The 25,825-nt window shown below is 49.6% G+C and overlaps 1 protein-coding gene across 12 annotated transcripts in view; it reads right to left on the bottom strand.

Annotated features, from left to right (window-relative positions):
- The window catches only part of ARHGAP12 (Rho GTPase activating protein 12), a 130,107-nt gene that overhangs the window by 51,758 nt on the left and 52,524 nt on the right, over positions 1–25,825 (bottom strand). For all 12 annotated transcript variants that reach the window (XM_075315490.1, XM_075315494.1, XM_075315491.1 and 9 more), the window contains one exon: positions 1,692–1,949. In XM_075315490.1, coding sequence (XP_075171605.1) covers positions 1,692–1,949 — 258 coding nt within the window. The remainder of the gene's footprint in view (positions 1–1,691; positions 1,950–25,825) is intronic.

Below are 25,825 nucleotides of genomic sequence, written 5' to 3'. Positions count from 1 at the left end.
TGGGGAGTGTCTGTACTTGCTGAAACTTGCGGATTTATCTGGAAAATCCAGAAAAGTCCACAGGTTTTCCGCGGCAAAAATCGCAGGAGCAAGCTCCCGTGGGCACATAAAAATGGAGGAAATCAGTAAGGTTAACAGCATTTTACAAAATTAATTTAAAAAACCATCATCAATTCAGTCAATCCAACTTATGTCTTATTTCTTACAAAAAAGGGAGGGTTTATGTTAAAGTAGTAGAGTTGAGCAAAAACATTGGCAGGCCCCTGGGTCCAGTAGCCATGTCGTTAGTCCGTGGCCAGCGGACCAGAACCCTGCCAACCTCCGCCATCCCTGGAGTCTCCTCCGATTATGGGCCCGGCACAATATGGCTACGTTATGTCACTTCTGATCAGAACAGGCTCCAGGGATAGAAGAGGTTGGCAGGGCTTTCGCCTGGAGGCCATGGACTATCAACGCTGTTTCTGGACAAGGGACCTTCAAATCTTTTTACTTCTACTGTATAAAGGCGTTTTTGACTTACAAATCATTTTAGAACTATCTGAATAATAACGCCCGTGGGATAGAGGACACCTTAAAAGGGATTTCCACTTACAACAAAGTGGACCCCAAATGCTTTAAAATACCATACAGAGAGAGCAGGTACTCGCCCTCCCCAGGTCCAGTGCAGGATTCCCAGGCCAGGTCTCATCTTCAGTGGTGACATTGGTTGCAGCTGTGATGTGCGCTGTCAATCACCGAGTTCAGTTAAGTAAGTGGCTTGTCTCGTATGTTATTTTAGAACATTTGGGGGTCTACTTTTTTGAAAGTGGAAAACCCCTTTAAATTGTTGCCAAGATGCTTTCCAGTGACAATTTAATGGGTCATCTCTGTTCTACAGCCAGCTAATAAAGGCTACGTCCACGAGGCTTTTTGGCAGGAAATGTGAGAGATGCCTTAGAGTCCCATCTGCCACTTATGGGCTTAAATAGTATCTGTTCAACAGATATCTCATAAAAAGCAATTTTTTAATGAAAACCAACCATCCGCATGTCACCCAGAGCTATACAGAGCATTATGATTTTTTACTAAACTGAAAGTTTAGGCTACTAATATAAGCAGGCCAGATCGGGGCCAAAAGGAACACTGAAAAGCGTAGCCCTGTGAACAAGGTTTATAAAAACGTAAGGAGCTCTCTGAGGGTACATGCTATCCTTGAAAATTGTAAGGAGCTCTCCGAGGGTACATGCTAACCTTGTAAATTGTAAGGAGCTCTCCGAGGGTACATGCTAACCTTGTAAATTGTAAGGAGCTCTCCGAGGGTACATGCTAACCTTGTAAATTGTAAGGAGCTCTCCGAGGGTACATGCTAACCTTGTAAATTGTAAGGAGCTCTCCGAGGGAACATGCGAAGCTTAAAAGGCGACTTGTTCACGACCCAAGGACAAGTCATCATCAATATATATCAGATCGGTGGGGTCTGACCCCTCACATAAAGGCAAAATGCTGCAGCTTTGTGTACCGCATAGCGGCCGATAACTTTCCCCTGTACCGTTTAGAGTGGTCATGTCCCGTGTTAGACCCAGGAACATGGTTGGATCCAAAAACAAGTACATTTTTCTAAAAAAACCATGGCGTGTTTTACGGTAGAGGACATTAGGGTCTGTCCATGGTCACACAACTCCTCCAGAATCACACGGCTTTTCACTACCTACCTCGTGATCGGCCTGAGAAAAGGACTCTCCCCTACTGGAGTCCTTAGTGCAGCGCGGCGGCTTCCATGTTCGCTCCTGTGTGGCTTTATTATAGTAATAGAAGCGTCCAGTATTATCCTTGTGCGTCTCCCACTCCCCTGTAATTTGCACCGGGGCGGCATTGGGCTGAGGGGGGAGATTGGACAGAGAAATCTTCAGTTCTTGCAGATTCGCATACACGGGAGAATCGGGTCTTGCAGTGGCAGGAGAGACAGAGAACTGAAGAGAACAGACACCAGAGAGAAAACCAATTACTGGAGAAGACACCATCACCACCTCCATTACATTTTACACAGAGCTGCCGTATTGCTTGACTGCAGAGGTAACATTCGTGGGAAGAGGAAAAGGGATAGACCTTCTATAATTGAGGTATATGCTTTGTTTTAAAAGATTGTCAAAATGACTGCTCAAACCAAGCACAGCCGGTCGGTGCATCATGGCGCAGCCAAACCACTCCGTGCCTCTCGCCACCTGCTTGTTCTTCATCCATCTCAGCTCTTCATGATTGACAGCTCTAGATTTACAGGAGGTTGGAGACCGATGGAACACAAGTGGGTGGATTGTTTGGCCACGCCATGATGCACCAAGAGCCTGTGCTTGGTTTGTACAGTCATTTTGTGCAGACACTTAAAAGGATAACTCCACTCAAAGCCCGAGCTCTGACAGCATGATCTTCAATTTTGCTCTATAGGAAGCGGGGATTTATGGTGCAAACTTGTTCTAAGGGTGGACTACCCCTAAATATCTGAATTTCCGGGTTCTGAGTAGAGTTAGGCTTTAATTGTGGCAGCAGAAAAGACTTCTAAGTAGAACACTTCTGCACTGCAGCGTTCTCCTGGATGAAGGTGCTGATTTTTGCTGGTTCATCCATGGATACATGGATGGAAGGACCTAGTTCATCGGAAATATTTGGTGCCCACCACTCAAGTGGTAACTCGCGGCTCCATAAACCGAGCAATGCAGAAGCGTGGTACTTATGGGATGTACTGAATCCAGAGAAGAGAAGGTGCAGGACGCACAGAGGTCTATGCCCACACACCATTAGCTATAGCACCCGCTGACGGCAAGGATTCACTTTGATTTGCTTCCTGGTTCGGTATTATACAGCGCTGTATAATGGAGCGCAGGGCGCGGAGCAGAAACACAAAAATCACAATCCCTCGTCTCTGGAGAGGTCTACACTCAAGCAAAATGCCAGATTCTTCTGGGTCACTCCATTGCTTCCATCTTTCAATACTAAAAATTATTAAGATGCTCAAATTTCAATTTAAGAAGAGTTTTCCGCTACTATAATACCAATAACCCAATCTGTAGAATATCCATATCAGGTCAGCATTACCGTAACAAGAGCAAATCTGTAGAATATCCATATCAGGTCAGCATTAGCATAACCAGAGCAAATCTGTAGCACCCGGCAGCGGCCACTACATGACGGAGCTATGGTGGTCCGCCTGACTCACTGGGCACATCCAGATATGCCTAAATCTCATTACAGCTGACCGGCAGCGGGGTCTGCCCCAAACAGCCAATATGGATATAGGTTAGTACCAATAGTATAGAAAGGGAAAAGCCCTTTAATGATTTTGGAAGCAGAAAGAAATGATAGCAATGTCTGAATCCCAGAGAATTGCTTTATTCATGGATCGTGTATTCACAAATCATGGGTATAATTATGAAAAGTACTGTAAAAAAAAGAAAAATAAGAGGCCGCCAATAGCAAGTGATTCATTCCCCCATCATAAAGTACAATAATTAACCATAATTAACACATGCACAAGAATTCAGGGAGGAAGGTATACAGCGTGTACATCAATCACCACAGATAACGCAGAGTGTGAGCATACAATATATGTATATTTATACATAGGGACATCTCATTCTGGACAGCTACAGATTATAGTCTGAACTAGGGTGGTATGGTGGCTCAGTGGTTAGCACTGAAGTCTTGCAGCGCTGAGGTCCTGGGTTCAAATCCCACCAAGGACACCACCTGCAAGGAGCTTGTATGGGTTTCCTCCGGGTTCTCCAGTTTCCTCCAACACTCCAAAGACATAGTGATAGGGACCTAAAGACATAGTGATAGGGACCTTATATTGTGAGTCCCAATGGGGACAGTGTTTCTGATGTATGTAAAGTGCTGTGGAATTAATGGCGCTATATAAGTGATTATATTATTATTAATAATAACAACTGTAAAAACATACATTTTTCCACTGGAAAATACGGATCCTTAAAAGGGGTTGTCCACTTTTACAATTTTAATACTTTCTAAAGAAGTCGGGGATCAGCGCCGCGCTTATCACCATTCAATCCAAAAGATAATTTTCCAAGTCATTTATTAGGAAGCATGAACAAGTCTACGCGTTTCAGGGGTCTCTGCCCCCTTCCTCAGGACAATGCAACAATGACACAGAATATCTTCATAGGTGAGTGCACCCTAATATCCGTTCTATTGTTTTTATCGGTTAAGACCCTATGCGCCTGTCTTTCCTCCACAGTTTATAACAATTTTAATACTAGAAGTCCCAGAAATTTTGAAGTCCCGAAAGAGGGTCAAATGACCCTTAAGCCCCCGTCACATTTAGCGACTTACCAGCGATCCCGAAAACGATGTGACCTGATAAGGATCGCAGGTAAGTCGCTGGGAGGTCGCAGGTGAGATGTCACACAGTCAGACCTTACCAGCGATGCAGGAACAATACAGGTCGCAGTAGCAACCTCTATAACGATCTCAGCAGTCATTGGGACCCTGTCACACAGTGTCAAACACAGCGATGCGTCCTGCCCAGCAGGACATCGCCTTTGAAGAAAATGGTCCAGGACATTCAGCAACGACTAGAGGAGATCTCACAGCAGGGGCCAGGTCGTTAGTCCAAACTGAATAGAATTAACTAAAAACTAAATGACTAAACTCAATGGAAAACAACAACCTCCTGTGGTGCGACAGTAATGGCCTTAATTACAGAACAAAAGACGGTGATTATAGGATGTTAGCTAAAATCCTTCAGGTCATTCCACCCGCCTCTGGGCTCCAAAGGTAGAAATGTTACATGACCCCTCTCTGGGACTTCTAGTGTTAGACATATCCTGTAAGAAAAAAATGGATCTGTTACAAATGCAGGAAAAATGGATGGCTAAATAGTAATCTGTTAAAGGATGATTACTAGACATGTGAACTCAGCCTTAAAGAGGAGCGGTGGAGCACGGCCCAGCATTCACACATGTACCTAACCTAATAAATCAGCCTTGCAGAAGAAGACTCTTGCATACAATGATGCAAATGTAATATCCTTGGATATGAGTGAGAATACCAGCATACAAGTGCTGGACACAAGCTGGAACCTGTGCAGTGAACGGGAGCCAAGTGTAGCGCTTTCTATAACCTCCTATTTTCACAGCCTCGCCTACTGTGGTCCCACATAAGCCAAACATGGCTGAGAAAAGAGGGGGGTGGGGGGTACTTTTATTTTTGGATCAGAGTGATTTTTTTTTTAACTAATAATAATAATAATTTTTATTTATATAGCGCTATTAATGCTACAGCACTTTACATACATCAGCAACACTGTCCCCATTGGGGCTCACATTCTAAGGTCCCTACAAGTATATTTTTGAAGTGTGGAAGGAAACTGGAGACCCCAGAGGAAACCCATGCAAACACGGGGAGAACATACAAGCTCCTTGCAGATGGTGTCCTTGGTGGCATTTGAACCCAGGACCCCAGCCCTGCAAGACTTCAGTGCTAACCACTGAGCCACCGTGCCACCCGATATTTAAATGACTTGTACACCACAAATCCTGCCTCTTCTAGAAAAGTAATAGATAAAAATAAAGCAAATTGGCAAGCTAAGTCCTTCCACCCTTTTTCTCAGGACGGTGGTGGTCCCAGTATCCGGCCCAACCATTAAAGCTTTATGAACACAGCTTTTTGAAATGGCAATGACACTTTGATATTCTGAAAATATTTGGACATATCGCTTCAAACATTTCCTACCAAAATAAGATCCAGAAATTCCTATCAAGTGACGATTAATGTAAACATAACCTTCACCGGGGAACGTGCCCCATAATAGCGCAGATACCATGCTCAAATGCAATACACATCACATAATGATGCACAAACACCGCTAAGGGCAATTTTTTTGGGGGGTGAGGGGAAGCCATTAATGACAGGACACCATTATATAGAAGACATATGAGAACCATATACATGTGTGTACAGCCAGACACATGATAGTCGTCCTTGGAGGCGCAGGAGCTTATTTCACCTCCCGATATTAACCCTCTCTGCCCAGATGTAAAGTGAGGTTTAGGATTTATTCTCTAAGTCAGTATAAAATAAAGAAAAGTATTTCTAACAATAGTCAAGAATTTATATAGATAATATCTGCAAATGTTGTTCAAAAGAGTAGTTTTCATTCACTATTAAAGAGAATCTATCGCAGATTTTTGCTATGTAATCTGAGTGCAGGGTCCCCGATTCCAGTGCTGTGTCACTTACTGAGCTGCTTGTTGCAGTTTGGCAAAAATCCCTGTTTTCTCAGCTGCAGATTTACCCTGTGTCACAAACCACCGGGGGGGGTCACTCAGAAATCCCCCGCGCTGGCTACCAGTACGTCACAATCGGGGGGTAACAAGTGGGGGTCACCCCTCCTTTATACCTCCCGACCGACAGACAGAGCACGTGATGCGCTCTCTAGCGCCCCTCTTATAGTCAGGCCAATTATGGAATTGCCCGACGATAAGCAAGGAGGCCGCTATACTACTTATGCCGATTATTGAAGGGTCCCCGGTGAGAGTAGGGTATATATTCCCCCGACCTCCGCGGGCGGAATATATAAAATCTCCCCGAATCTCACTGGCCTCCCCACAATAATCCTTGGCACAAACTCGCTGCCACCAACCGCTTCACGGTAACTATTAGCCGAACACACAGACGTGGGATTCAAGATCGAGATAACAGAACAGCCCAAGATAAATTATATAATTTAATCAGCCTAAAGCACACTAGAAACTACAATATATACAATAGGGAATCTACAGAATATACATATGTCAGAGTACAGTTACAGATAAAGCATGGTTTACAACAGGTATGCAATTCACTCAGTTACCTTGTGCGTCTGGCCACAGGGGGGCGCTGTAGACCAGGTTTCTAGGAACTCCCACAGATGTTTCCTACACGTGCCCCCAGCGAAAGAACGCTGGAAAATGGCCGAAGTAGGGTTATCAACCTGGGCAAATCCAGGTCCCCTCCTACCTTAGTGACCTCACAGGGAAGCACTGCCACTCCCCCTGCATGGATCAGAATTATCCAGCAAAGGGGATATTGGCCATAACTTTGCCTGGGAGCGTCGTAGGCGGACGCCAATGCTCTCATTGTGACAGTTATGAATTTAGCTACAGAACGAGGGGACTCATGACCTGTCTGCCAGTTCCCCATTGGCTGATATCACGCCTGGGGCATTTCCCAATGTCCTGCTCCCATAAAAAGGGGGTGCCGGCATCGTCCACATGCGGAGACACCATTTTTATGGTTGCCATATTTATCGGAAATATGGCTTGCGAGATATGAACCATTTTTTACTGGAGTCGTTCTGTCTAGCTAGTTCCATAGCCTTGCTAATGAGATACAACTCTTGTTACAGGGTGACGGCAGGGAGTCATCCTGTGTCCATTGTTCCCACACCACCTCATCTCCATATCACAGGACATGGCCATGGAGGTGTGAGTGGAACACTGAGAACAAGAAGGGAGGGGGCACTGCCAGGGAGTGATGAGGGATTATGACTGGAGTCATAATTCATCTTCATATCCCGGGATTTGCCTCACACCTCCCCCCTTTTGAGGGCGCTAGGGGGCAGCACACTCCGGTGTTCCCCCGTGCGCCCGTCCGCGACCTCTCCTTGTCGGGACAGCCCGTCTGCGTTACCGTGGTCACGGCCCCTTTTGTGGCGAATGGTGAAGTTGTATTGCTGGAGCGCAAGGCTCCATCGCAACAATCGCCCATTCGTCCCAGAGACGGTGTGCAACCAGCTGAGGGGATTGTGGTCCGTCTCCACGATGAAGTGGCGCCCGTATAGATAGGGTTGCAGACGCTGCAGGGCCCACACTATGGCCAGGCACTCCTTCTCCATCGTGGAATAGGCAACTTCCCTTGGTAACAGCTTCCTGCTCAGGTACAAGACTGGGTGCTCTTGGCTCGCAGAGTCCACCTGGCTGAGCACCGCACCGAGGCCGAAGTCACTGGCGTCGGTCTGTACTACAAACGGCCGCGTGAAGTCGGCTGCCTGTAGCACGGGCGGGCTGGACAGGGCGTCCTTTAGGGCCCGGAAGGCTGTCTCGCAGTCCATTGTCCAATCGACTGCAGAGGGCAGCTTCTTCTTGGTGAGGTCCGTCAAGGGCTTTGCCAGGCTGCTATAGCATGGAACAAACCTCCTATAGTACCCAGCGGTCCCCAAGAAGGACATCACCTGCTTCTTGGTCCTGGGGGTGGGCCAGGATGCGATGGCTTCCACTTTCTCAGGCTCGGGCTCCAGTGTTCTCCCACCTACCCGGTGACCGAGGTACTGGACCTCGCTCATGGCCAGCTGACACTTTCCCGGCTTGATGGTCAAACCTGCCCGGTGGATCCGCCTGAGCACCTGTGCTAGATGCTCTAGGTGGTCCTCCCAGGTGGGACTGAAGACGGCAATGTCATCCAGGTACGCGGCCGCGTACCCTTCAAGTCCCTTGAGCAGGGTGTTGACCATCCGCTGGAAAGTGGCAGGGGCATTCCTCATCCCGAATGGCATCACCGTGGACTCGTACAGTCCAAATGGGGTAATAAAGGCAGAGCGTTCCCTGGCCTTGCGAGTCAGGGGGATCTGCCAATATCCCCGGCTCAGATCCATGATGGTCAGGTACTGAGCCCCGGCCAACTGATCGAGCAGGTCATCGATGCGTGGCATCGGGTACGCATCGGCGACCGTGACCGCATTGAGCCCCCTGTAGTCCACGCAGAACCGAGTGGTTCGGTCCTTCTTAGGGACGAGGACTACAGGCGAGGCCCAAGCGCTGTTGGATGCCTGGATCACCCCCAGCTTCAGCATCTCGTCAATCTCCTGGCGCATGTGTTGCTGCACCTCCAGGGAGACCCGATATGCTGAACGCCGGATCGGGGGATGATCCCCAGTGTCCACGTGATGGACAGCCAAGTCAGTCCTTCCGGGCTGGTTGGTAAACAACCCCCGGAAGGGGTGTAGGGTGGCCCACAGCTGGGACCGTTGGTCCTCCAAGAGCTGGTGGCCAACCTCCACATCCTCAATGGATCCGCCTGCCCTAACCTGGGCTAGCATATCCAAGAGGGTTTCCGCTTCTCCCTCCTCGGGCAGGTTGCACACGGGGAGCGCACATGCCTCCCGCTCATGATGTGCCTTCATCATGTTCACATGGAAGGGCTTCCGCCTTCCACGGGCAGGGTCCAGGGTGACCAGGTACGTTACAGGGTTGAGCTGCTGGTACACGAGGTATGGGCCTTCCCAGGCTGCCTGAAGCTTGTCCTGTGGTACGGGGACCAGTACCCACACCTTTTGACCCACTTGGTAGGTCCTCTCACAAGCGTTCTGGTCGTACCAACGCTTCTGATCGGCCTGGGCTTGAGCCATATTGTCGTGTACCAGTTGCGTCAAGGCCTGCATTTTGTCCCGGAAGCGCATGACATACTCGATAACCGACACTCCAGGGGTGGCCAAATCCCCTTCCCAAGCCTCTTTCACCAGAGCCAGGGGGCCCCGCACACGTCGCCCGTACAGGAGCTCAAACGGTGAGAATCCTGTTGAGGCCTGTGGAACCTCCCGGTAAGCAAATAACAGGTGTGGGAGATACCGCTCCCAGTCACGCCCCTGGGAGTCGACCAACATCTTAAGCATCTGCTTTAAGGTGCCATTGAACCGCTCGCACAGGCCATTAGTCTGTGGATGGTACGGGCTGGCCACCAGATGTCGCACCTGGACTTGCTTACAGAGGGCCTCCATCAGCTGGGACATGAATTGGGTCCCCCGGTCAGTGAGCATTTCCTGGGGAAAACCCACTCGGGAGAAAATCTCCAGCAATGCGGTGGCCACCTTGTCAGCCCGAATGGACGACAAGGCCACTGCTTCTGGGTACCGGGTGGCATAGTCCACTACCGTCAGTATGAAGCGTTTCCCGGAGCTGCTGGGGATGGCCAGCGGGCCGACCAGATCCACAGCCACCCTCCTGAAAGGCTCATCGATGATGGGCAGAGATACCAGTGGGGCTTTGGGGCGTGGCCCCGCCTTCCCCACTCTCTGACAGGTTTCACACGAACGGCAGTAGGCAGCCACATCGGCCCCCATTTTTGGCCAGTAGAAATGCTGGTTTAACCTGGCCTTGGTCTTAGCGATCCCTAGGTGTCCGGCCATCGGAATCTCATGTGCGATCCGCAACAACTCCGTCCGGAACGGATAGGGTACCACCAACTGTCGGTCCCTGGGCCACGCCTCCGGTGAACCCTGCTGGACCGTGGCCCGGTACAGCCGTCCTTGGTCCCAGACCACTCGCTCCGGGTCCGAGTCCGAGGGAGGCTGTGCCGCCTGCTCCTTAAGAGCTTTCAGGCTGTCGTCAGCTTCTAACGCTGCCTGAAACCCCTGACTAGATGTGGCCAGAATCGACGAGACTGTCACATCTTCAGTCAGTACCCCGGGACCTGTGTCCTGGCCTCCACCTGACTCGGCTGCCACTTGGTCAGAAGGGGAAGAGCTATCGGACCTCCGGGAGGCCCCTTGGCTTCCAGCACTCCCACTGCGGGTGACAGCGGCCACAGCCGCTGCGACCGTGGGTCGTGCCTGCTCCTCCTCCGTTCCTGACCAAGTCGCCGGTTCAGGCAGACCGACCTGGCTTCCTGACACCCCGGTTGTGGGGGAACCATGCACCGAGATCTTACCTGGGAGCACTTCCGCTCCTGGACCGGCCCCAATCTCACCTGCCTGTTCCCCTCCTGCAGCAACAGAACCCCGCTGTGAAATCTCTGGGGACCCCACATTTGCTGTGGTAGCCCCCACCCCACACACTGGTCCTCCCCCTGCAGCACCCTGCTCTCTGCTTATCCCTGCAGAGGGCAACAGATCCCAGCTCACAGGCTGATTACTTGTAGAGGCATTGTCACACCTTTCTCTGACCCCCTCCCCTGTCACAGCTGCAGCTGTGTGTGTGTCTATGGTGTCTATGCAAGCAGAAATATCAGAGTTCACTCCCTCCTCCCTTACATCATTCATAGATAACACATTAACATTGTTAGGAGTCATGTCAGTACGGGCTGAAGGTTCAGCCCTTGGTTGGGGCCCAAACTGGGAGGTTATCTGCCCCAAATCTGTCCCAAGTAGCACGTTTGCGGGGATCCGATCAGTTACCCCCACCTCCCTCACCCCTCGCCCTGCGCCCCAGTCCACATAAATGTCAGCAACAGGCAGCGCCGGGTCAGTGCCTCCAATCCCGGAGACAGCGAGGGTTTTTCCAGGGATCAAGTCTTGGGGGGACACCATCTCAGGCCGCACCAGAGTCACCTCCGAGGCGCTGTCTCGCAGTCCCATGGTCACAGACCGGCCGACGGTGACAGGTTGGAAGCTGTCCAGGGACCTACCACCACCCCCACCCACACAATACACCTTGGGCGGCCCTTGGGACGGGGACGGAGCCGGGGCCTTGGGACGCTGAGGGCACATGGCCTTGAAGTGTCCAGGTAGGTTGCACTGGTGGCACCGTCTTGGTTCCGCCACGGGCCTGGAGAGGGGAGTTGAGGGGGACACCCCCTGCAGTCTAGGGGCAGGTGGGGCAGTCGCAGAATTCATCTTACCCCCTCTCCAGGTGCTGCTGGTGGCCGCTCTCCTGGCCTCAGGGGCCCGGTTGTTGGTGTAGTCATCGGCAAGGGCAGCTGTAGCCGTGGACCCCTTTGGCTTCTGGTCTCGGATGAACTGGCGGAGATCCTCAGGGCAGTTCCACAAGAGTTGCTCCGTGATGAACAAGTCCAGGATCTCCGGTCCGGTGGAAAGCTGCAGGCCTTGGGTCCAGTGGTCGGCAGCTCGGGCAAGTGCCCGCCGGTGGTCAGCCCAGGAGTCCTTTGGTCCCTTCTGTAGGCTCCGGAACTTCTTGCGGTAGGACTCTGGAGTGAGGTTGTACTGTTGGATCAGGGCCCGCTTGATGGTGTCGTAGCCCTGATCTGCCTCAGCAGGCAAGTCCCCAAGGACATCCAGGGCCTTACCCCTTAAACGGGGGGGTCAGGTATTTGGCCCACTGGTCCTTGTCCAGATGGTGCTGCAAGCAAGTCCGTTCAAAAGCAGTCAAGAAAGAGTCCAAGTCTCCATCCTTCTCCAGCACTGGGAAGTCCTCAACACGGACCTTTGGAAGTTTGGTGTCTCGAAGGTCACGTGTGGCTGATGAGGGCCGGAGCTGAGCTAGCTGCAGCTGGTAGTCACGGTCTGCCTGTCGCTCTCGCTCTCGCTCTTCACGCGCTGCCTGCCGCTCTCGCTCCGCAGCCTCACGCTCTGCGTGCCGCTCTGCCCTGCGCTCTGCCAGGAGTCCCTTGTAGCCCTCCTGGTCTCCAGCCTGGAGAAGGGCCATAGCCATTTGAAGAAGGCTATCCGAGCCTCCCAGGCTCGGTGGAATGGCACGTGGTGATCTGCGGCCCGCTGCGGAGCCTGGTGATTCACTGTCCATTGCAGAGCGGAGGGCTGGCATCTGGCTCGTTGAGGACCCTTGGGTGAGCTGCTCCTCATCTTGTCCATAATTGCCAGCTTGTGCGCTGTCCTCTGCAGAACGGTTTTCTGGCGTCGAGCTCCTGGAGGACTCGTGGGCAACCTCCTCATTACTGCCCACAGCACCGTCCTCCCTCTCTTCGGCTCCTGCTTTAGCATTGGCCAGTTGCCTAGCTCTGCTCCTGGTGCCATCAGCCATTCTTGCAGACTTTTGGTCACTGACACAGAACTGACACCTGATGCCTCCACACACCTTACAGTATCTGCACTCTGACACTCTAGTGTTGAGCTAGTCTGAAGACCCCAGCAGCCACAGCTGCTGCAGGCAGTCTTTAGTGTCTGGGAGTATGGGTCTCACACTCACACACACTATTATCTCGATCCCACCGCTATGCCACCAATATGTCACAAACCACCGGGGGGGGTCACTCAGAAATCCCCCGCGCTGGCTACCAGTACGTCACAATCGGGGGGTAACAAGTGGGGGTCACCCCTCCTTTATACCTCCCGACCGACAGACAGAGCACGTGATGCGCTCTCTAGCGCCCCTCTTATAGTCAGGCCAATTATGGAATTGCCCGACGATAAGCAAGGAGGCCGCTATACTACTTATGCCGATTATTGAAGGGTCCCCGGTGAGAGTAGGGTATATATTCCCCCGACCTCCGCGGGCGGAATATATAAAATCTCCCCGAATCTCACTGGCCTCCCCACAATAATCCTTGGCACAAACTCGCTGCCACCAACCGCTTCACGGTAACTATTAGCCGAACACACAGACGTGGGATTCAAGATCGAGATAACAGAACAGCCCAAGATAAATTATATAATTTAATCAGCCTAAAGCACACTAGAACTACAATATATACAATAGGGAATCTACAGAATATACATATGTCAGAGTACAGTTACAGATAAAGCATGGTTTACAACAGGTATGCAATTCACTCAGTTACCTTGTGCGTCTGGCCACAGGGGGGCGCTGTAGACCAGGTTTCTAGGAACTCCCACAGATGTTTCCTACACGTGCCCCCAGCGAAAGAACGCTGGAAAATGGCCGAAGTAGGGTTATCAACCTGGGCAGATCCAGGTCCCCTCCTACCTTAGTGACCTCACAGGGAAGCACTGCCACTCCCCCTGCATGGATCAGAATTATCCAGCAAAGGGGATATTGGCCATAACTTTGCCTGGGAGCGTCGTAGGCGGACGCCAATGCTCTCATTGTGACAGTTATGAATTTAGCTACAGAACGAGGGGACTCATGACCTGTCTGCCAGTTCCCCATTGGCTGATATCACGCCTGGGGCATTTCCCAATGTCCTGCTCCCATAAAAAGGGGGTGCCGGCATCGTCCACATGCGGAGACACCATTTTTATGGTTGCCATATTTATCGGAAATATGGCTTGCGAGATATGAACCATTTTTTACTGGAGTCGTTCTGTCTAGCTAGTTCCATAGCCTTGCTAATGAGATACAACTCTTGTTACAGGGTGACGGCAGGGAGTCATCCTGTGTCCATTGTTCCCACACCACCTCATCTCCATATCACAGGACATGGCCATGGAGGTGTGAGTGGAACACTGAGAACAAGAAGGGAGGGGGCACTGCCAGGGAGTGATGAGGGATTATGACTGGAGTCATAATTCATCTTCATATCCCGGGATTTGCCTCACACCCTGTATAACCACACCCACATAAGATTAGCAGCTTTCTGTGTACACTGTGCATAGACAGAAAAATGCCAATGAGTAGTGGGGCCTGGGTTATACACAACAGTTGACTAGTATGGGGAGATAAGGTATGCACACCAGTGACTATGTAAGGGGAATACATGAAATAGCAGAAACTGCTGTGTGAATACTGACTTGAAAAATCCAATAGCTATATGTAGTTTTTCGTTTGTGAACCCTCCCCAACCACACCTATTGACAATCCATATCATACGCATAAATAGCCTGGGTCTCAGCTTCCCATACACGGTAAGTTTTTTAACTGCATGAGAGGACACACACAAGCTAGGGACCCCAACGTAGAGAAATACTTTGGCGTAGTGTTGGGGCTCTATTGCATTGATCAATTCAGTAGCTAAATTGCTCTTTATTCATATATTCATGGCAGTAATGCAGATTTCATTTTTCACATTTTCACTCTTACATATAGCTATTGGATTTTTCAAGTCAGTATTCACACAGCAGTTTCTGCTATTTCATGTATTCCCCTTACATAGTCACTGGTGTGCATACCTTATCTCCCCATAGTGATGTTTTTTTAGGTTTTTGCACCCAGTTCAGACTTAGAATGGTGTTCCAAACGTTATTCCTTATTATTAACAGTTGACTAGTAGGCACAAGACACCTAGTCCTGTAGTGATAATCTCCTGCTGATAAAACACTCATTTTGACACAGCTACACAAAGCCCTGTAAGTGACATATCGCTGGAATCAGGGGCTCAGTCCCTACATAATGTTGCTCTCCGATTACATTGCAAACACCTGCTGACAGATTCTCTTTAAAAGAGGACAGACACTGAGCAGGCTGCAAACGGTTTATCATGGGGTCTGAAAAGAAATGAAGCAATGAAGATTGAAGAATGAAACTTAGCGCAATTTTTTAATAACTAAAAAGCAACCACAAATATGTAAAATTATTTTGTTTTTCCAGTCTCTTAAAGTTGCAGATTTTTTTTTTTTTTTTGAAACCCTGTGCTTTACTCAACCTCTCGTGGTCCGGTGTGGAGTCTTCATTATTGTCTGCAGAGCGGACATCACGTCAATACTACGCTCCAATAAAGGAGACCAGCGGCTCTGAACGGCTCGGGCAGAACCGCTGAGCTCAGTCATTGGCAGCAGTGTTATCGGAGCAATGCGACGTCAGCGCAGCAGACCATAACAGACGCCGGGAGCAGAGGAGGAGATTCAGTGATGGACCAGGGGAGACTAGTGCAGCTAGGGGACAGGGGTTTTTTCGAAAACTAGAAAACCCCTTTAAAGCACAATTCCAGCGTTTGTTTTCCCTGCTGGAGTGGCGCTTTAACTGTAAGTCCCCCTCCCTGTCGTATACTCACCTTCTGGATGCTTCACCTTTTACGGACATCGCTCCGGTCCCGTTGCGCCATCTTGTGATCATAACTTCTGACAGGTCGGAAGTCAGAAGTTACTTCATAGGCGTTCAATGCATTTCTACAGGAGCCAGAACGAGGCTCCCATAGACTTGTATTGAGTTATGACTTCTCGCCCGCTCCATGAAACACTGAAACAGCTCACAAATCGGCAGAGACCGACCGGAGTGGCAGCGACAGAAGATGAAGCTGTTGGAAGGCGAGTATATGACGGGGCAGGGGACTTATATGTCAAGCACCTCTACAGTAGTGCAATAAAACAGAACAAAATGTTGGAGTGGTGCTTTAAAGGGAATCTGTCAGCAGGATTTTGCTATCTCATCTGAGAGCAGCATAATGTAGACAAAGAGATTCTGAATCCAATGATGTATCACTTAGATTACTGGCTGCAGCCGTTTTGACACAGAATTTTTAGATTTTATGTAGCAGAGCTGAGAAAGCTGTCCCCACCCACACCAGGCTCTCTATAGAGATTGTACATTGGCAGTGAGGTGTCAGTCACATGAGGGGGTGTGTCAGACTGTGTAACATTGTATATCATTAATGATAATACTCCTGCTGCTTAAACAAAGCAAATAAACCACAGATCGGACCTTGGCAAGACTGGCATCCCTGAATTTTCTATGACAACCCTTGCAGCATGCTGGCTTCAGATTACATAGCAAAAGCGTTTTGACGGATTTGCTTTAAAGGGAACCTGTCACCAGTTTTTTCCCTATTAATCCAAAAGTGTCACCTTCTGCAGCTCCTGGGCTGCATTCTAGGAATGTGCTCCTTGTTGCTGCCCCCCATGCAGACCCCAAAAAAAACTTTATAAAATCTCACCGTTTCCTATGCAAATTACTTGTGTTGGCCAGATGGGCGGTCCCATTTTCGGCTTCTGTCCTTCCTTCTGGCCTTGTTCACGTCCCAGTGTCATGATTTACATGGATGATGACGCCCCTGTCATCGGCCATGCTGCTGGAGTCTCACGCAGGTGCAGTTCGCTGTGCCCCTATCGCAGGCCTAAGCAGAAAGTTTCCCTCGTGCGCCGGTGATGTATTTGCGCAGGCGCGAGATTATGGGCGGGTACGAGGATGACGCTGGTGAGGTCATGCACAGGGCCACTCAATCTCGCGCCTGCGCAAATACATCACCGGAGCACGGTGGTGCCATCATCCATGTAAATCATGACAGGGGAGCGGTGAGCAAGGCCAGAAGGAAGGACAGGAGCCGAAAATGAGCCCACCCATCTGGCCAACACAAGTCATTTGCATAGGAAACGGTGAGATTTTATAAAGTTCTTTTTGGGGTCTGCAAGGGGGGGGGGGCAGCAACAAGGTGCACCTTCATAGAGCTGCACAAGGTGATACTTTTGGTTTAATAGGGAAATACTGGTGACAGGTTCCCTTTAAGCTTAAATCTATGGGTCTCTGCACAGATCCTGCCAGCAATATGTCAGCTCTGCAGAGACCGGGAATGGTAACACCCACCTATTCAATTTATTTATACATTTCCTGGAGGAATAACAGTATTTGTGAAACACAGATTTCAAGGGACATGGGCTTCAGAACAGATATTTCATGGGTAATGTAAGAATTTACTAACAGATACCAAAAAAAAAAGAAAAAAACTTGAGGAATGAGGAAAGTTCAGCACATTCCATTCTGCAAGCGAGATACAATGTCACCATGATCTGACACCGGAACATTCCAGGGGCAGAGAGAGTCATTCCCCAAATCCACAGCTCCCAAACGGAGACACGGTACCCTCTACAGCACCCTCTGCGGTACCCTCTACAGCACCCTCTGCGGCACCCTCTACTGCACCCTCTGCGGTACCCTCTACAGCACCCTCTGCGGTACCCTCTACAGCACCCTCTGCGGCACCCTCTACTGCACCCTCTGCGGTACCCTCTACAGCACCCTCTGCGGCACCCTCTACAAGCACCCTCCTCTACAAGCACCCTCTACTGCACCCTCTGCGGTACCCTCTGCGGCACCCTCTACAGCACCCTCCTCTACAGCACCCTCTACAAGCAGCCAAGCACCCTCTACAAGCAGCCTCCTCTACAAGCACCCTCTACGGCACCCTCTGCGGTACCCTCTACAGCACCCTCTGCAGTACCCTCTACAAGCAGCCAAGCACCCTCTACAAGCAGCCTCCTCTACAAGCACCCTCTACAACACCCTCTGCGGTACCCTCTGCGGCACCCTCTACGGCACCCCCTGCGGTACCCTCTACAGCACCCCCTGCGGTACCCTCTACAGCACCCCCTGCGGTACCCTCTACAAGCACCCTCTGCAGTACCCTCTACAAGCAGCCTCCTTTACAAGCACCCTCTTCCTCTACAAGCACCCTCTTCCTCTACAAGCACCCTCTTCCTCTACAAGCACCCTCTTCCTCTACAAGCACCCTCTTCCTCTACAAGCACCCTCTTCCTCTACAAGCACCCTCCTCCTCTACAAGCACCCTCGCTCCCCCAGAGAACAGCTCAGATATTTACTACAGATGGAGAAGGGAACAGATTAGAGTCGGGGTCAGCATTTCTTGGAGAGCGGCTCTCCAGCCCACAATGGAGAACAGATGTTGGCAGCTTTGCTTTCCAGGAGGCTGCAGATAAGACCCTTGACTAAAAGATGCATCAGACAAAAACAGGAACGTTAAAGAAAGCGGGCACATTAACATATTGTAACCAAATTAAAATAACCATGAAAAGCACAAAGCATCACAAAACACTTATAATAAGACATAAAATAAAGATAAAAGCAAAGAAAAATAGAGATATAATTGTGCGGTCGCCTACAAAACAGATCCTGGCAAGCAGAAGGCACCGGTCCTGCGTCCTCACCCGCCCATCTCCAGATGTCTCTGCACACTCGCTGCCGGCCCTGGAAGAAATGAGACTCTGCCAAAAGCCACGAGACTCTGCTCCCAGACACCGCAATTAGCATTAAATTATCATTAGAAAATGTTGTGCCTTCCCGGGGGGCAGAGGGGCGCTCCTGCTGCAAGGCTGGACCCCCGAAACGTTGGTTCACAGGGCTATGGAGGGGCAATTCACACTTCAGCTGTAAGCAGATACATCATATCTACAACTGGTGCATAGGAGGCTGCTGTGGAGGGAAGGAAGCTACCACAGCCGGCTGGTAGCCATTAGTGGTTTGGCCAGCAGCTCTCCCCGGACTCCTCCATATACAGAAGTGCTCGCTCTGCCCCAAGACTCTCCTGATGGTCAGTCTCATGGAGGAGAAAAGGATCAGCAGTCCGAACCCCGACACGCCGGACCCTCCCCTCCGCTGACAGTCAGGGTCCTCCATGCGCGCACACTGTCAGCCCACTTTAGTCTAATTTGTATGGGGCCTATGAGTGAAATTTGCAGCAAAAAAAAACGCTTAGGCTATGTGCGCACGTTGCGTACTAGCCCTGCAGAAATTTCTGCAGCGATCTGAAGAGCACATGTGCGCTTTAGGCTATGTGCGCACTAGAAATGTGAAGTTTCTCAAGAAAATTTCTTGAGAAACTTCTGCCAGTGAAAGATTTCCGGACCTGCGGAAAAAATCCGCACCAAATCCGCATGCGGTTTTGCCGCGGATTTGCCGCGGATTTACCGCAGGTTTGTCCCTGCAATAAATAATAAAGATAATCGATAGACAGATAATGGATAGAGGGAAAGATGGATAGATGAATAGATGAATAGATAGATGGATAGAGGGATAGATGGATAGATAGATAGATAGAGGGATAGATGGATAGATAGATAGATAGATAGAGGGATAGATGGATAGATAGATAGATAGATAGAGGGATAGATGGATAGATAGATAGATAGATAGATAGATAGATAGATAGATAGATAGATAGAGGGATAGATAGATGAATAGATGAATAGATAGATAGATAGATAGATAGATAGATAGATAGAGGGATAGATAGATAGAGGGATAGATAGATAGATAGATAGATGAGAAAAACCTATATAATGTTCCACCTCCCTGCATTTTCTAAGCTGGCACCCTTTAGTGACTTTCATGTGGCACTAAAGGGTGCTTAGCCTTGTATTTAGCCATAAAATAAATAAATAATTAAAAAAAAACGACGTGAGGTCCCCCCATATTTTGTAGCCAGCTTGGGTAAAGCAGACGGCTGCAGCCTGCAGACCACCGCTGGCAGCTTCACCTTGGCTGATAATCCAAAACAGTGGGCACCCCACGCTGTTATTTTAAATTATATAAATAATTTAAAACAAAAAACGTGCGGTCCCCCCCATATTGGATCACCAGCCAAGGTAAAGCGGACAGCTGGGGTCTGATATTCTCAGACTAGGGAGGTCCACTGTTATTGGACACTCCCCAGCCTAAAAATAGCAGGCCGCAGCTGCCTCAGAAGTGGCGCATCCATTAGACGTGCCAATCCTGGCGCTTTGCCCCAGCTCATCCCGCGCCCTGGTGCGTTGGCAAACGGGGTAATATATGGGGTTGATGCCAGATGTGTAATGTTACCTGGCATCAAGCCCTGGGGTTGGTGAGGTCAGGCGTCTATCAGATACCCGACATCACCAACCCAGTCAGTAATAATTAAAAAATAGACAACAAAAAAAGTTTTATTTAAAAAAACACTCCCCACATAGCCTCTTTAACCAATTTATTGAAAAGAACAATCAATCCACGTCCGGCGTAATCCAATAAGGGGGGGGGGGGGGTCCCACGGCGATCCATACCATAGTCACTGTCCCAGTCAATGAAGAACAGAATGTTCCCCATTGGCTGGGAGAGCAATGCAGTGACCTGAGCTAACATCAGTAGGTCAGCTCAGGTCACTGCAGGGGATGACGAGCGCTGCCATCAGGAGCATAGATGAGATCATTACCTTCTGTGATCATCTCCTGCACTGCTGATGTCAGCGCTGTCACTGACTTCTATGCCCGCCGCGTTGTCAGAAGTATCGCGAGAGCCCGTGACGTCACCGCTAGTGACAGTCTCGGGCCGCTCGCGAGACGGGCATAGACAGCAGTGACCGCGGTGACGTCAGGAGGCAGGAGATCGTCACAGCAGGTAATGATCTCACCTCCTGACAGCAGCGATCGTCATCCCCGCGGCTCCCAGCACTGCAGGATGTCAGTGTCTGCCTGCGCTGCCGCGTGACAGGCTGCTGACACTGCGGGCAGACACTGACACCCTGCAGTGCAGGCAGCCGCGAGGCTGGAGCAGGACACAGACTGCACGGGCACCTGGAGGTCGCACGGAAGTGCTTCTGTGCGGCGTCCAGGGAGTGTGACGTCTGTGTTTACTCTGCTCCGCTTCCTCTTCCTGGCATAATGACATCGCTTCCTGCAAAACCGCAGGCAGCGATGAGCATTCCCGCAGGTAATTCGCGGCTATTCCGGTGGTATACCGCACATCATTGCTACCTGCGGAATACCCCCGGAATACCGCAGGTACCTGCAGAAATTAATGGACATGCACATTTTCTCAAGAAAGTTTCTCGAGAAAATTTTCTCAAGAAATTTTCTTGAGAAAAATCCGCACAGTGCGCACAGCTATTTTTTTTTCTCATTGAATTTCATGGGAAATGTCTGCACAAAGATTGCAGACATTTCTCAAGAAATTTCCGCGGCAAATCCGCGGGTAAATCCGCAGGTAAAAAGCTCTAGTGCGCACATAGCCTTAGATCGCTGCAGAAATGTCCGTAGTGAGCGCCGATTCCATGCGCTCTGCCTGCAGCTCCTGCCATAGACAGAGCAGGAGCTGCCGGCAAAGCGCAGGAAAGAAGTGACATGTCACTTCTTTTTGCGCAGCGCTTCGGCAGTAGCCGAAGCGCTGCGCTCTGAGATGCCACGTGCGCACGGCCCCTGCACAATCTCCATAGACTGTGCAGGGGACGCAGGATGCATGCAGTTACGCTGCGCTGCAAAGCGCAGCGTAACTGCATGAATTTACGCAACGTGCGCACATAGCCTTAAAGAAGCGACATTCTGCACATTTAAACCTGAAAGGAGAAAATAAGCAACATGTGCATGAGACGTCAGGACACTCAATCACTTTACCGGCATCAAGAAACCTTTCAGACTGTCTGACAAATATGTGCAGAAAAAAAAAATGCAACATATCTGTTAGGATATGTTCACACAGGGCATTTTTGCTACTTTTTTTTAGCATGGTTTTGCCTTGGTTTTATGCAAATCCATGCTAATTGCCTTCACAGCCCCAGCAAAGTCTATGAGATTCCAAAAATCTAATGCACACACAAACACCGGCGTTTTTCTTTCCTTTTTTGTCAACCACCTTGGTATTTGATCCACTTTTGAAAGAAGCAGCACGTCAATTCTTTTCAACATTTTTGCTGCAGTTTTACCGCAGGTTTTCACCCATACAAACTGATGAGGAAGTGCAAATCCAAGGTCAATAAAGTCGGCAAAACAGCAGAAAAATGCAGCATAATCGCAGGTTATTTCCTGGCAAAAGATGAGGTTTTGTTGCCAAAAAACAAACCTGATCATAAACGCCCTGTGTACACAAGCCTTACAGAGAAAAGATCACATAAGGCTATGTTCACGCAGGACATTTTTGTTGCGTTGTGTTTTTTCTTTTTCTGCAGTAAAACTGTAGCAAAACCTCATCTCTTAGCAACAAATAACCTGCGGTTTTGGTGCAGTTTTTCAGGCATTTTTACACTTACTCATTGCTTTGTATGAGTGAAAAAAAAAAAAGTGGCAAAAATGTCAAATATCCTGGTGCCGGCCCTGCGCACAGCTGCAGGATGGGTAAGCCCTCCTCTTGATACTGGGCTGTGACGTGCAGTGATCACCGCCCACAGCCCAGTAACTCAGGATCAGAGGCAGCTGCTGATGTAACGTCAACTTTCAGAGCCCGGAAGAGGACGTGACATCAGCGGATACCAGAGGCCAGAGCACCCGGGGGTCATGTGATTTGCACTGAGCAAGGAAGATGTCGCCGCTCAGTGTCTGAACTGGAAATAGAAGGCAATTAAGAAGACAACTGAAATAGTAAGTTACACTGATCGAGAGAATAATTTTTTGGTTAATGGTTTAAAAACGCATAAAGAAAAAAAAAAAAAAGTTGAAAACTTTGTTCTTGGCTTTTACGATCTGTTTTTAGATGTGGGTTTTTTAGCCAGAAAAATCCACAATAAAAAAAAAAAAACCACTCTATGTGAACATGTCCCAACACCCAATCAAATTAGTGGTCTAAAATGTAATATTTTCGAAGGAGATGGCTGCTATGGGGTGGTTCAGAGGAGAATGTTGAACAGAGGATTTCTTCTACACCGTCCATATATCTGCACGATACTCCTTTAAAAAGGGAACAAAGAGATATATCAGCACATGATCTACTCTAATCAGCTGGAAAGTGAATGGGTTAAAGACGCTTCCATGGAAAGTCATGAGGGTCAGTTCTCTTCCTATATACTGGGCCCATCCTCACAAACCACTGCCATGCTGAGCTTTCCACATGCGCGTGGCACCATTTTCACTGGAAAGGTGCAGTAGCCAAAATCTTAAAAAAAAAAAACGAAAAAAAAACCAAAACACAATATCAACTGGTTTTCATCCTTGAAAACTGGTGGTTTGGGGTGTATAATTCCTGACAGGTTCTCTTAAAGGGAACCAACCAGCAGGATTTTCATATATAAAGTAAAGCCAGTGCTATACTGGCTCTAGGATGCTGAATATAAGCATAGCTTTTGAACACAGATTGGATGTTTTATTTCAGAAATATGTGCATGTTAAGTTCCAGCAATGCACTGCTATTTGATTGACAGGTGGAACAGGAAGGGAATATGTGGGTCGACTTTTGCCCATCTATTCCTGCCCCTGTCTGTCTGCGCTGGAATTAACTTTTATGACAGTGACAGGGGAAGGACAGTCAGGCAGACAGGGGCGGAAATAGATAACTAGACCTGACCCACATATTCCCTTTCTGTAGCACCTGTCAATCAAATAGCCATGCATTGCTGGAACTTTACTTGCACATATTTCTGAAATGAAAAAATCTAATCTCAGAACAAAAGGTATTCTTAGAATCAGCATCCTAGAGCCACCAGTAAAGCCCTGGCTTTACTTTATATATGAAAATCCTGCTGGTTGGTTTCCTTTAAAAGGGAACCTGTAAGCTGATTTAGGGCCTATAAGCTGCGGCCACCACCACTGGGCTCTTATATACAGCATGTTAGACAGCTATATATAAGAGCTCAGGCCGCTGTGTAGAACATAAAAATCACTTTATAATACTCACCTAAACGGTCGCTGCGGTGGAGTTGGGCCATATGGGCGTCTCCGTGCTCTGGGTGCGGACCCTCCTCTTTCGACCATCTTTGTTCTCCTTCAAAAGCCTGTGTGCATGACGCATCCTATGTCAGACACACTCACTGGTCCTGCGCAGGCGCACTACAATACTTTGATCTGCCCCGCTCAGGAGAGATCAAAGTGCACCTGCGCAGGACTCAATGCCGGCGAGTGTGTATGACGTAGGACGTGTCATGCACCCAGGCTTCAGAAGAAAGAAAACAAAGATGGCCAAAAGAGGAGGCGCCGGCACCATATGACCCAACTCCACCACAGCGACCGTTTAGGTGAGTATTATAAAGAGATTTTTACGTTCTACACAGCGGCCTGGGCTCTTATATACAGTGTGTTAGAATGCTGTATATAAGAGCTGAGTGGTGTTGGCCGCAGCTTATATGCCCCATATCTGTTGACAGGTTCCCTTTAAAATATCATCTTGCTCTGGGATGAGTGTGTAGCATGTATGCACGATACATTGTGAAGACCGCACACTAAGGCTGCTTTCACACTACGTTTTTTTAGCATGCGTCATGAACTTTTTTTGCTGCAAAAGCGGATCCTGTTTTTGCAAAGAAAAATGCATGCAAACGCATGTGTTATTTTGCAGGATCCTGTCACTTTAAGTTTATGGGCGGGCATTGGAGTCATGTGATCGGGAGTGAGGGGAACTGAACGTGATAGACTTGGGAGCTGACATCTGACAGCTGCGGAGGCTCGTAACCAAGGTAAACTTGCTTGGATACCCGATATTTACATTGGTTACGAGCGTCTGCAGCTGCTAGGAGCCGGGCTGCCTGCTCCCTGCACACGTAACCAAGAAAAACATCCCGCGGTTACCCGATAATTACCTTGGTTACGAGCCTCCTCCGCTCTCAGGCGGGGGGGAGAGAGGGAGGGGGAGAGAGGGAGGGGGAGAGTGGGAGGGGGAGAGTGGGAGGGGGAGAGAGGGAGGGGGAGAGTGGGAGGTGGAGAGAGGGAGGGGGAGAGAGGGAGGTGGAGAGAGGGAGGTGGAGAGAGGGAGGTGGAGAGAGGGAGGGGGAGAGTGGGAGGGGGAGAGTGGGAGGGGGAGAGTGGGAGGGGGAGGGAGGGAGGTGGAGAGAGGGAGGGAGAGAGAGGGAGGGGGAGAGTGGGAGGGGGAGGGAGGGAGGTGGAGAGAGGGAGGGGGAGAGAGGGAGGTGGAGAGAGGGAGGGGGAGAGAGGGAGGTGGAGAGAGGGAGGTGGAGAGTGGGAGGGGGAGAGAGGGAGGTGGAGAGAGGGAGGGGGAGAGAGGGAGGGGGAGAGTGGGAGGGGGAGGGAGGGAGGTGGAGAGAGGGAGGGGGAGAGAGGGAGGTGGAGAGAGGGAGGGGGAGAGAGGGAGGTGGAGAGTGGGAGGGGGAGAGAGGGAGGTGGAGAGAGGGAGGTGGAGAGAGGGAGGGGGAGAGAGGCAGAGAGGGACTGATCACCCGAGGCTGGTTTCTGGGCATGCTCAGTAGAGCAAGCAGGATCCTGTCTAACAGTATACCAGCGTTTTCATGCTGTTTAGTGAGGATCCAGCAATTTGCAGTATTTGGACGCAGTTCAAAAACGCTACAAGTAGCGTTTTTGAAAAAAGTTAAAAAACTGCAAGTCGCTGGATCCTCACTATAACGCACACAAACGCAGGTGAACGCATGTTGACGCGAGTCCATTGCAAATGCATTGAAATGAAAACGCATTTGCACTGGATCCGTTTGTGCGTTAAAAAAACTTTCATGACGCATGTTAAAAAAACGTAGTGTGAAAGCAGCCGATGCCAGAAGGAAGCACAGCTACACAGCTCTGTAGGGAGAGGACGACTTCCCGGACGTCTCATAATGGACAGTTTCCTACTCCTGAATGCTCGGGTCGCACTACGGCTTAGATAAAAAAGAATGATTGGATTCTATAAATCCTTGCGACAAACTAGCAGCTCTGAAGTAAACT

Source organism: Anomaloglossus baeobatrachus, chromosome 6, assembly GCF_048569485.1.
Source record: "Anomaloglossus baeobatrachus isolate aAnoBae1 chromosome 6, aAnoBae1.hap1, whole genome shotgun sequence".
Taxonomy (NCBI): domain Eukaryota; kingdom Metazoa; phylum Chordata; class Amphibia; order Anura; family Aromobatidae; genus Anomaloglossus; species Anomaloglossus baeobatrachus.
This window is presented reverse-complemented; position numbering and strand designations above follow the sequence as displayed.